At 34.9% G+C, this 13,178-nt stretch overlaps 1 protein-coding gene across 1 annotated transcript; it reads right to left on the reverse strand.

Annotated features, from left to right (window-relative positions):
* Positions 1-64: 64 nt before the first annotated feature.
* On the reverse strand, positions 65-11,536 carry slc15a1b (solute carrier family 15 member 1b). Its single transcript, XM_051897913.1, has 23 exons — positions 11,337-11,536; positions 11,063-11,094; positions 10,856-10,940; positions 10,514-10,655; positions 9,502-9,621; positions 9,240-9,339; positions 8,390-8,480; positions 8,198-8,281; positions 8,011-8,093; positions 6,142-6,228; positions 5,918-6,007; positions 5,766-5,810; positions 5,627-5,659; positions 5,171-5,259; positions 5,000-5,081; positions 4,644-4,763; positions 3,325-3,456; positions 3,156-3,202; positions 2,965-3,072; positions 2,736-2,850; positions 1,477-1,614; positions 1,272-1,379; positions 65-1,157 (listed from the first exon to the last, which is right to left on the reverse strand). Exons 1-23 carry the CDS (start codon positions 11,341-11,343, stop codon positions 936-938), a joined length of 2,160 nt encoding a protein of 719 aa, XP_051753873.1. The 5' UTR covers positions 11,344-11,536; the 3' UTR covers positions 65-935.
* Positions 11,537-13,178: the final 1,642 nt, after the last annotated feature.

Consider the following 13,178-nt stretch of genomic DNA (forward strand, 5'->3'; position numbering starts at 1 on the left):
AATTGTGCTTATTAAATTTCATCTACTTATTTTAATGGCAAAACACTTCATTGAAAGGCAGAAGTATGGTAGATATATTTTTATTGAAGCACTTCATCAAAAGTTGATTCTTTCATAGCTTATTGAACCCAGTATAGTTTAAAATCCATTTACAGTGTTGTGTAGAAAAAATAATAATTTAAAAATACATCCAGGAAACACTGAACTATAATGCTCATAGTGGTATGCAAGTTATTAGGCACGTTTTTATTGAAACCCCTTCAAATGATGCAAATCTAGTCACAAAATAACAGCACTGACTAAGGTGAAAATGAATTGCTCTTACCCATTACTTGGTATAGATGAATGGCTATTAATACAAATTATTAGAGGCACTTTAGAAGATTCAATCCACAATTACAAAAACAGGACAAGTGTTGCTTGAAGTACAAGAGGGAATCAGCATTCAAAATAGAATTAATAGCAGTGTGATGTACTTCCACTCTTCAGTTTCCATTTAAACTGGTTTTCCATAATAAGGGTAAATTGCATCGCAGTTTTTTTTTTGCCTAAAAAGAGCATCAATTGTTTGTACTCTTTTTACTGATAGTATAATATATAATATCTGTGATATATATATATATATATATATATATACATAATACACTTATAAATAAAACCCGCCGGCAAAGGCACCAACACATGTGAGAGTGACACACGGCCACTTCAACATTAATCTTAACAGTCTGATACTCTCTGAAACTACCAAACCTTCTGCCCTTGGTCGGTGTCCCAAACACCATTCAATTTTAGATAGAATTTGCTTTTTCTTGGGCCGATTGTCTTTTCCAAGCCTAACTATGATAAAAATGGTGAATCAGTTCTTCGATCAGTAGTAAAGGGAACACCAACACTTTTAAGCCACAGATCAGGAGAAAAAAAAACAAGTGATGTGTCTAGATCTTCGTTTGTTTGACGTCTGTGTTCTCGCTCTGAATGTACGCCACATTGTCTTTCGTCATCATTGCAAGCACTTTCTTTGTCTTATCTTGTGGCTTGAGCTCCATAAATTTAGACTCGATTTCCGCAGGGTCAGTGTAGGTGTAGAAATAAGCCATGATGGCAAAGGCGACACTCACAGCCACCAGGAGAGACGAGAACAGCACGTATTCTGCCCACTAGAATGATGCAATACATACCGATGAGCTCGTAGCAGCACAGATGCCAACAGTAAGTGATTTTGACTAGGATTTTATTAAAAAAAAAAAAAACGAAGGAGAGTAAAGGTATACCTGATCTGGAAGTGAGCCTGCCTCAGCCACAATGAGCACGATGATGTTCCCCACAGCAACAGTCAACAGCCAACCAGCCTGGAGGACTGACTTCATATTGCTTGGTGCCTTAAGAGAACACAGCCAAGTTATGAGACATAATGTAAAAAAACAAAGTTGATTTGAATCTTTCTCAATGTTGAGGGTTACAGAGAGCACTCTGTACCTGTGCATAGGAGAAGTCCAGACCGGTGACAGAGAAGACCACTTCTCCACAGGTCATCAAGAAGTACTGAATGATCTGCCAGGCCATGTGGACGCTGTTCGGCTCAATATCCTGTACTGCTGTAATGGTGTTGTTACACTGCACACATTCAGACAGGCTGCTTTGTTATTTCCACTTTCAAGATGAACAACAAACCAAAACATGGCTAGATCTGTTACTTGGCCACTAGGTACAGTAAGTCATCAGTAGATTAAAGCAGTGCTTCTCAATCTTTTTGCCTCTCATAATCTGACACAATATTCAAAGGCCCTCTAATATCAGGTAAGATATTTCCTCTGGTATTTCTGCTGTAATTATGACAAAGCTGCTTGTTTCCAAGGTTTTTTTTTCTTTTTCTTTTTTTCTGTTTATATATATATGTGTGTGTGTGTGTGTGTGTGTATAATTATCCACAATTCATTTTGTGATTACAGAAATGTCAACTGTATGTACAAAAAAATTTAACAAATTTGAAAAAAAGATATGATTTTAGTTTACATCTTGAATGTTTTTATATGTATATGTGTGTGTGTGTGTGTGTATACTGTATATATATATATATATATATATATATATATATATATATATATATATATATATATATATATATATATACACACACACACATATATTTATTTGTTTGATGCTTAATCGATTTGACAGCACTATATATAAATATATATATGTATATGTATATATGCGTGTGTGTGTGTATATATATATATATATATATATATATATATACATATACATATATTTATTTGTTTGATGCTTAATCGATTTGACAGCACTATATATGTGTGTGTTTTAGGTTAGGTGCAATTATTCAATTTGAATATATACACATTATTTATTTACAACCTTTTATTAGATGCTTAATTGATTTGACAGCACTATATATACATATATATGTTTGTGTGTGTGTGTGTGTGTGTATATATATATATATTTATTTATTTATTTATTTATTTTTCGTCCTCATATCGTTTAAAACTTGCCTTTACTTTCTTCTTTGAAACATAAAAGATATTTTTGAAAAAGTCAAGTAGTGCTTCTATCGTTCTCAGTTGTAAATCAGTTTGGATTAAAGCATCTGCTAAATGATTAAATGTAAATGGCAGTAAATGGCAGAATTTTCTTATATTGATGAACTATTTCTAGTTCTAACCATTCCTAATAGTGTTGACACTATAATCTGTAGCTGTAAAATTGTGACTTACATTTTGTCCGAAACTAAAGGTGCTGGGGATCAGGACTGTGTAGGAGCTTCCAAAGCCCAGCTGCATGATGTATGTGCAGTTCTGTCCATTTTCATTCCCAATAGTAAAGTTGGCTCTGGGAAAGGGACATCAAATCAATGAAGAAAGCAGCCTAGCAACTTGTTTGGTCTGCATTTTTATCAACAGCTATTGTGTATGTTTTATATATTTGTAACACAGCAGCACGTACTTGCCATGGGGAACCATTAAGTATGATGATCCTTCTAAGGGAGAGAGGAAACCCAGGTCACCAGACTTTACTGTGATGTTCAGCTGAGTCCTAAAACCATTCACAAACCTAAAACATATGTTTGATGTTAATGAATTTGAATTAGGCACTCATTTTCAATATAAAAAAAAAAATTAAGAAATGCACTAAACCTGATGGCATTCCCGCCTTGACTCGGTTTGTCAGTTATGTCATTGAGCTGTAAATGAAAATAAAGGGTTGATCAGAGCACATGAACACAACGCCACAGTTCTCCTCATCACATTAAAACTACAAAAATAGTCAACAGATATTTAAGACAATACCAAGATTAGCACTTACAGTCTGTATCATTCCACCAGCATTTATTAAAACCGTGTGCCTCATTTTATTCAGGAAATAACCTGTCTCGTTTCTTCCCCCCACAGAGACTGTAACGTTCATGGTGTCAAGTGTCATATACTCATTTGAGGACTGGAGGAGCATAACAACATAAAAGAGTTTATGTACAGTTTACATACAGTTCTCACTACATGTGCATATTGTTTTTCAATTAAAGGCATATTTATGTCCCAGCGGTTGATTTTTATGAAAACTAACATACACTACCATTAAAAAGTTTGGGGTCGGTCAGATTTATTTATGTTTTTGAAAGAAGTCTTTTATGATCACCATGGCTGCATTTATTTGATCAAAAAACACAATAAAACAGTAATATTATAAAATAGTATTACATTTTTTAAAAAGTATTTTATTACTGTGATGTCAAAGCATCATTACTCCAGTCTTCAGAGTCACATGATCCTTCAGAAATCATTCTGATATGCTGATTTGCTGCTCAAGAAACATTTAGTATTATTATTATTACATCAATGTTGAAAACAGTTGTGCGGCTTAACACTTAATACTGGAAACCATGATATTTATTTTTTATGATGAATAAAAAGTTTTTTATATAAAATAGAATGTAAAATAAATATAAAAGTCTTGTGAAATGCAACCTTGTTGAATAAAACTATTAATTTCTTAGAAAAAAATGTTACTCACCCCAAATATTTGAATAGTAGTGTATGAAGTTCACATTAAACTTAGATTTTTTTTAATCACATTTTCAATTTAAATGAAATAAATATGAAGCATTTAATCATTTATTTTTTTAAAACATAAATTTTTTCCAAAATTATGGCTGTCTGTCAGTTGTAATGTCAACCATAATAAACAATTCTGCCCCTAATAAAGTTTTTTCTAAATTTAGTGTACTTGGTTACCAAGTAGGCATCCGTATCAGAAAGAAAAATATGAAGGGTTAATAATATCAATTGTGAGAAGAGTGTTTTATTGTGTGTCACATGTGGAAATTTTATTTCATTGTATGTATTTGTGATACACAAATGCTAGATATGAAGTTAACCAAGAGACAAAGTAGGCAATTTACTTCCAAAAATGTTTAAAATGTCATTTCCACCACAGAATGCTACTGAATATATACTAAAAGATGTGGTGGAAATTACATTATGATCTGAATTTTTACTTAGTATGGAAAAAAAATACTAGTGAGAGTCTATAGCACCAAAATTCCCATCGTTTAAGAGACACCCATTTACACATTTGTTACTTTCTTTTAATTCAGTTAAATTTGATGTGTCATTGTGTGGACTTACATTAAAACCAGGAACAAAAAATTGTTCTTGCCCCTCCACTAAAACAGGCAGCGATGTTTTCTCCAAATTCAGGAACTTCACCTGGGTTTGAGAGCTTGATGGGAACTGGGGCATTGTTTGCTGTTGGATTACAAGACAGGCATGTCAGAAATGTACAATTTATTTTCTTCGCTGAGAATGAACAGTTTATTAAATGCATTGTGATGATAATTGTGCCAGAAAGATAAGGCATAAATTAAGCCAATAAGCATGCAGTACAAATAACAATCTTCAAGCTCAATGAAGCATCAGGTTTTGTTTGTGAGATGTTATTGCAACACATCTGCTAGATTGCAACATATCTGTTTGTTACTTACGTCAATTTGAATTTGCAAAAGAGCAGCAGCCACAAATGCTAACGCCGCGAGCAGCATACCGACAGTCATCTTCCGCAGGGGCCTGGAAATAACATGTCAAATAACACAATCAAGTAACACGTTGTGTCTAAATCACAAGTGCAACTTCAATACCAGTTACCCAGCACTTACGTGAAGTTAATACGGCACATTTTGATAAGTGGGTACACTGCAGAGTCCATGATCGGCACCATAATCACAATCAGTATGGGGTTCACGATCTGCACCAGAACACAAATGATGACATCAGTTCACATGTGTGAATACAAATGCACTGTTACAATAAATATATAGAATAATATGTATATTAGAGTGATTTCTGAAGGATCATGTGACACTAAAGACTGAAGTAATGATGCTGAAAATTCAGCTTTGACATCACAGGAATAAATTACATTTTAAAATATATTAAAATATAAAGCAGTTCTTTTAAATCATAATATTATTTCACAATATTACTGTATTTTTGATCAAATGAATACAAAAAAATAAGTATAATAATGTAATATCACATATTGTTTTGTTAATCAGGATACAATAAAAAGTATAGACACAAAAAACAAACGTAGTAGCATAAATCAGCCTTACCTGCATCTGATCTGGCTGAATTATAAACGCTCCCTATAAGGACAGAGAGAGAGAGAGAGAGAATATAATAAAATATAACTGGACTGATATATGTGCATTATACAGTGACAACTAAAATGCAAAGCTTTTTTGAACTTACAAAGTTACCGTCCATAGTGGTGGCTTGAATAGTCCAACGGGAGCCCTGGAAAGACAACACAACTCATATTTAACATCAACAGACGAGTGTTTGTGTAAGAACAGATACTTGAGTATGGCATTTGTAACATCACTGTGTGTTTGTACACTGACCTGCTGGTCAAATAAGGCCCAGAACATTGGCAGAGGGATATAGAGGAACAGCACCTTCAATACCATCTTCACCTGAGCAATCAGGAGTTTCTGTACAGAAACAGAGACAGTTTCTCATTATATCAGTCCAGGTCTGTGTGAATATCTTCCTGTATTCAAAAGTTAAAGTTTTTACATAATCAGTGCATATTGTGTGTGTATGTGTGTGATATTATGTAACATACATCATATTTCTCTTCCGCCCAGTCCATCCAGTGCTCTCTCTTGGGGTATTGCTTACCGCGGTGTTCAAAACGGTTACTAAGAGCAAACTGTAGATGAGAAACGACAACAATCATATTGTTAGACTGTATAGTGCTTTCCCATGTGACTTGATGTTGTGTACCACAACAACAGACCCTTTTCACATTTCCGGGTTTCTCAGAAGCGGAAGTCGTCATAGTTGGGTAAAATTCTATAGCGGTGAATGACTGAATACATTAAATATATTTTTTGTGTTTCCACTTGCTCAAATAGCAAAAGAAAAACTCCACAATAGTGTTTTCACAACTTTCAAAAAGAGGAAAAAAATAGAAAGCGATTGATAACGGCAGTCAGAAGAGAGAAAGATGTAGTTTTTACCGTCACTTTCATAGCTGCTGTATTAGAAACACCCTCACAGTAGCGTTAACTAATTTTTTGTAATTTGATGCAAAGGTAATATAATACTAAGTATAGTGTAATAAATGTACATACGATTTATGATACTGACGACCGTTAAAACGCGTCATCACAGTCTGTGAAAAGGGTCTATTACATATGAAGTGTTAATAACTGTAAGTTATTGTACATGTCAGAGAGTTAAGGCCAAAGTATACTTCACTTTTTACGTGTATGCGAGGGTCAGCGTACAGCGCGCGTGACGCAAAATTCGTCATCAGAATAGTACGCGACTGAACGCGCACCGCCGTATTTTTGGGTCGCACATGCGCATTTAATTTCTTTTGCAGTAATTACTTTATCCACAAGGTGGCAACCGTGCCCTGGGGGCGTCGATTTACAAGGTAGTGGAAGAAAAACTGCATAAACAGAACAGACCGGAATGCGTGCAAGTTACAGCAACAATGGAGGCCTACAGAGACGAGAGATTGTGCGAAGAGGTTAGAAAGTGCCCTCATTTATACAACTCTAGCATGAAAGAATACAAAGATGTTTAAATGGGTTGTAACTCATTTGCGCATGCGTCGAATGCCTGTGCCAAGTCAAGTTAACTATACTTTGCAAGGCTGTGCGTTGACTGCGTGCGCGTAGCCGCGTACGTAAAAAACGAAGTATACTTTCTGCCTTACAGTGCTTGAAGGGTTAGTTCACCAAAAAATGAAATTTCTGTCATGAAGTACTCACCCTCATGTCGTTCCAAACCCGCAAGACCTTTATTCATCTTCGGAACAGAAATTAAGATATTTTTGATTAAAAATCCAAGAGTTTTTTTTTTATCCCCCACAGAAAGCAAGCCGTCATTCAAGGTCCAGAAAAGTACTAAAGACATTGTTAAAATAGTCAACGTGACTGCAGTGGTTCAACCTTAACGTTAAGAAGCAATAAGAATACTTTTTGTGTGCAAAAACAAAACAAAAATAATTTCTGGACCTTTAATGACATTGCTTTCTATTGGGGATTGCTTTCTATTGATGTTCAAAAATATCTTAATTTGTGTTCCGAAGATGAAAGATAGTCTTATGGGTGTGGAACAACACAAGGGGGAGTAATTAATGACAGAAATTTCATTTTTGGGCGAACTAACACTTTAACTACAGCTCAGACTTGGTTTTAGACTTAAAGGGTATGCATTTTTGTTTTTTTAAATATGTGTAAAGCTTATAACTATGCCTTTTAAGTTTTAAAAGTTCACTGATTGAATGTCGTTGGTGACATTATTATAATATCTGCATATTAAAGTTTGATTGGTGTTTATCAAACAGATAAGTTTCATGGTCTATTAATGGAAAGTGAACTGTAGGCCAAATTGAGAAGTCTCATTTGATCACTCGTTTCACCAAAAACTTTAACACTATTTTTTTTTAAGTAAATAATATAATTGTCAGTGCTCTTACTATAATGCAATTCATGACTCGTAGTAGGATGTTGCCCTTGGGGGATTCCATAATGTACATGCTATGGCCTGCGATGAACACAACTGCACAGAGAAAGAGAATAACCTCAGTCGATTAATGCTGCCATCGAGTGGTCATAAATGGTATTGCACATGTCAACATAAATAAGAGTAAATTAAATCCTTACCAAGAGCAACCACCATGAGAGCTGCAGGGACCCCAAAAGCCAGCGGGAAACAGCTCTGCTTTGAGTAGATACCACACTCCTGAGCTGAAAAACATAACAAATATACACAAAGACAAGATAGATTGTTCATATGTGTATTACCAATGCACCATGAAAAATGTAACAACAAATGTAAAACAAAAAAATACACACATCTAAGAATTGGTGTGATGAGAGTGGAGAGAAGACTGCCAGCGTTAATGGACAGATAAAATATGGAGAAGAAAGTACTTCTTTGTTTTTCCTGGAATAAAATAAAAATAATTAATATCATATACACATATCATTCAGTCATTTTTAAAATGTTTCGAGAGTCTTTATGCTCATCAAGGCTGCATTTAGCTATGTGATCTAAAATACAGTAAAAACATTAATATTATAAGTTAAAATATCTGTTGTAATTTATTCCTGTGATCAAAGCTGAATATGCTTTAATATGCTGATTTGCTGCTCAAGAAACATTTCCTAAAAAGTGCTGCTTACTATTTTTGTGGAAAACGAGATACATTTTTTTAAGGATTCTTTGATAAATAGAACAGCATTTATTTGAAGTATTTTTTGTATCAATGTAAGAGTCTTTACTGTCACTTTTGATCAATTTAACACATCCTTTCTTTTAAACAACAACTCTTAAAACTTGTTCAGCATTTGAAAAGTGCCTCAAAAGTCTGTACTGCCTGGAAACATGCAAGTGTGTGTGGAAAAATGTTACAATATGAGGAATGTTGATATATCTATTACCCTCATAGTTACACCAGCTTTCCCCATACTGTAACATTCGGCTTCAATGTGTGTCAGAATGTTTCACACTTTGACCACTGGCCTTTAGACCTCACATCTCTGTGGCGGGGCGGAGGGGGTGTAGGAGTCTACGAATCATTTCAGCATCTCTATTTGTTAATCTCTAGCACTTAATATCGGAGACTTAAGCTTGAGCTGATATTCACTTCATCCTCTTTAATATATGATATGTGTGTGTGTGTGTATATAAGAATCCTCATGCCTGGTGTTCTTCAAACTGATCTCCTCCAAACGCTGCCACACAGGGTTTAATACCTCCGGTTCCCAAGGCAATGAGGATGAGTCCCAGCATGGACAAGGCACTTAAATAAAAGAGAGGAAATTCAAAATTCACACTAGAAATGATCATGTTTGTTTTATGTGGCACCTTATAAAGAGCATGATTTTTTGCTTATTAATGTTCACAATAATAACATCTATTTCCAATTCGTTAATGATAAAGCATGTCCCAAGCGGTAACTCACATATGGAGGGTCATGTTGTCAGGAACACCGTCTTTATTGAAATCTGTGATGTCATGGATGGAACTGACAGCCATGATCACCTGGCCAATGGTGTACACTATGGACAGGTACACGATAGTCCTGCGAAAAGTCAAGATGTGGGTACACATGAATTCCAGTAGAAGTCAAATTCATAATGAATTGACTACGCAGGGTAGATCGTGTCCATTTGGAACAGAGGGACAGTTGAAACACAGTAACTTGCGTGCGCATCACTCCTTACTCAAGATTTTGCTTCACATATGTGCAGTAATTTAGGATGAATGTGTGGAGCAAAAATAACGGCTAAGGAGTGATGTGCACACAAGTTATTTAAGGTGTTTCAACTGTCCCTCTGTTCCAATAAAACAATCTACCCTACAGGTGTTTTCAAACCTCCGAGGATATCAGGAGTCTGCCAAGACCAAGCTCATTCTATTTACATTAATGTTTTACAAACTATCCCAAGAGTTTTCATGACTGAAATGTAATTTATTCCTGTGATGGCACAGTTGATTTTTCAGCATCATCACTCCAGTCTTCAGTGTCACATGTTCCTTCAGAAATATTTCTAATATGCGAATCAAGAATCATTTCTTATTATTATCAATGCACAGCAGTTGTTCTGCTTAGTATTTTTGGTGGAAATGGTGATCTATTTTAGTTTAAGATTCTTTGATGAATAGAAAGTTCAAAAGAACTTGTTTTTTTGTAACAATGTCAGTCTTTACTGTCACTTTTGATCAATTTAATGCATCCTTGCTGAATAAAAGTATTAATTTCTTTCAAAGCAGCAACAACAAAAAAATCTTAATGACCCCAAACTTTTGAATAGCATGTAATTGTTTTGAAATTGTAGGCAAATTTCCTTTACAAGGGGATCATCATAGTTGGGGGTCCTTAGAATCAAAAAGTTTGTAAATCCCTGACTTGTTATACTGCATTCCTAATAGGGATAGTAGTACCCCATTCTGAACATTGTTCTTAAACTCACTTGAACTTGCCCAGCCACGAATCTGCAATTATGGCCCCCATGATGGGTGTAAGGTAGCACAGAGCCACGAACGTGTGGTAGATGGTAGTGGATAAATCATTGTCCCAACCAATAAAGTACTTGAAGTACAACACCAGCACCGCTGCAAAACAGAGACAGGAAAGAAAAGCAAGAGATGGATGGAAAATGTTAAGAAGGAAAGGAATAGAGATAGATGGAGGGAACAATGTGAGACAAGAAGAAAAAAGTCAGCTGTGTGAGACCATCTATTGTGCAGGAACAAGTAAAACAGCTGACGGTGAAAGTTGACATTATTTCATGTGTGTATGTGTTCGGTCTTACCTTTCATGCCATAGTAGGAGAATCGCTCACAGAACTCATTCACCACAATGAAAAATATACTGACAGGATATCCCAAGCAACTTGGCTATAATGAAAAATCACAGCTTAATTAAGAGATTTGCTCTAGCAAATTAGTATTATGATGTTTTATAAAATTATGCTATAAAAACAATATAAAGCATTATTATGTGGGATTAGAGGTCTCACCCCTTGCTTCCTCGCATTTTTTCCCTCTTTGTCTGCAGAAATAATGTAAAATGAAAAGTCATTAAAATAGTCCTAATATGGATTCGATTTGAGTTTAGTTGAATTAAAATGTTGTCTTCACATTGTAACATATACTTGCACAAATTGTGCATCATCTTGTTTAAGCAAAGAATACACACATTCACTCTCTCTTTACTATAAATTCAGATGTACAAATCCAAGGTTAACAGGAATTATTATTATTGTGTGCCCATAAACCTCCAGGTTTACTCACCTGCCATGATGACCGCTTTGACTGAGACTGCCTTCTAGTCCTCTTCTAAAGAATATCCTTTAGTATAGAGATGCACACTCACACACTCTCTCTCTCTCTCTCTCACACACTCACGCACACTACCTGGGACAGACAGAGCTGTACTCTGAGGGAGACAGGTAACAAGGTTTTATAGACTCTGGACAATCAAATGTTTCCTTATGCTTCCGTGGCCACCACTGGCTTAAAAAGAGGTTGACATAAATATTTATGACAGCATTTGTGACCTGTGACTGTGTGTGTATGAGTGGGAGGAGGCAATTGAGGAACAGTTTAGTTATTTATGGCACTGTTATCAATATATACAACAAAATCAAACGATAGGAACTTTTGGCCTTTGTGATAAAGACAGGCAAGTTAATGAGTAATTAATATACTAATTTATTTCATCATTCTAAAAATTAAAAAACTATATACTGAAAAGTACTAAACATCATTGTTTTCCTATATCCATATATATATATATATATATATATATATATATATTAGGGGTGTAATGTACACAAACTTGACGGTCCGGTACAGCAGAGGGGAGAAAACTAAACATAAAAACATAAAACATTTTTTTTTTATTAAACAGTGATTTATTGAACAATTTTGTGTCTCTCTCTTTAAATAAATTCAATTATAATTAACATTTTTTTAAGGATAAAAAAAATCTCAGCTAATGCTGTAAACTATATACAGGGAGCATTTTCTTGCACATTACTATAATATTAAAGTTTACAACAGAGCTCAAACTATTAAATTCAGTTGCTGTTTATTTTTAGATATAACACTTAAAAAAATAAAAAACATGTAAATTGCACATAAGGTTTTGAATTAAAATATAAATCAGAATTTTTTTTTTCAATTTTCTACTGCAATTCATTTTTGAAATATAATCATTTACACAATTACTGTCATAACTTGTTTTCATAACAAATGTATTTAAACATTAAATAATTAAGACATTACTAACAGGTAAAGCAAATATAATGAATATATAAGCTAATATAATGCATATATTTAGTGAAATGCTCCCTCTAGAGTTCATTTCTCTAGTGAACTAACATGCTGTGGACACTAAATGACTTGCCTGAGGTAAATGTCATGCTATGTGAGATATTATTCTCAAACTGTTTTACTGATGTCTTTCCACAGTTGAAACACTGGTTGAGAGATTACTGTCAAGTCGGCTACATCCGAAAAGTTAAGCAATTGACTTGTTGCCTCGCTGCCTTAAAGGCAATGAGTCTACAGGAAGCGTTTGCACACGGACTTCTGAGGCAGCATAACTGTTTAATGATCCACAGCTTTGGTGAGAACTAAACAAATATTTAAATACTACAGTAGTAATTTCTCACTAGAAATTACATCAGAAGTGGAAACCGTTGGTCAAAAACATACATTTACACAAACTGACCAGAAACCACAAATTTCAGATGCCATCTTTCTTTTTATAGCTCAACTGTCACCGAATGGAGCGCACAGGATTGTGGGATATCAAATGCAGCGAAGGCTACATCTATGCTGCCTTCAAAAATCGATCAGATGAAGACATCTCGGGAGACAGGAAGTAAAACTAACATTGGATTCGGACGTGCCTTGATGCCTTCCTACCTTGGAATGTGTCCTCCGAAGGCAGCATTTTTAAGCTTTCGGATGCAGCCATTTTCTTCTTCTGCGCTTTTTCCTGTTGTGGCGGTTAGCAAACAGCATTGTATTACCGCGCGCGCCCCCTTCTGGATTGAAGTGTGAATCACCTGTGACTGACTGTATTCATCGCCTAACTGCATGACGTCTGTACCGTAGGGGACAAAT

This window comes from Ctenopharyngodon idella, chromosome 6 (genome assembly GCF_019924925.1).
Source record: "Ctenopharyngodon idella isolate HZGC_01 chromosome 6, HZGC01, whole genome shotgun sequence".
Lineage (NCBI taxonomy): Eukaryota > Metazoa > Chordata > Actinopteri > Cypriniformes > Xenocyprididae > Ctenopharyngodon > Ctenopharyngodon idella.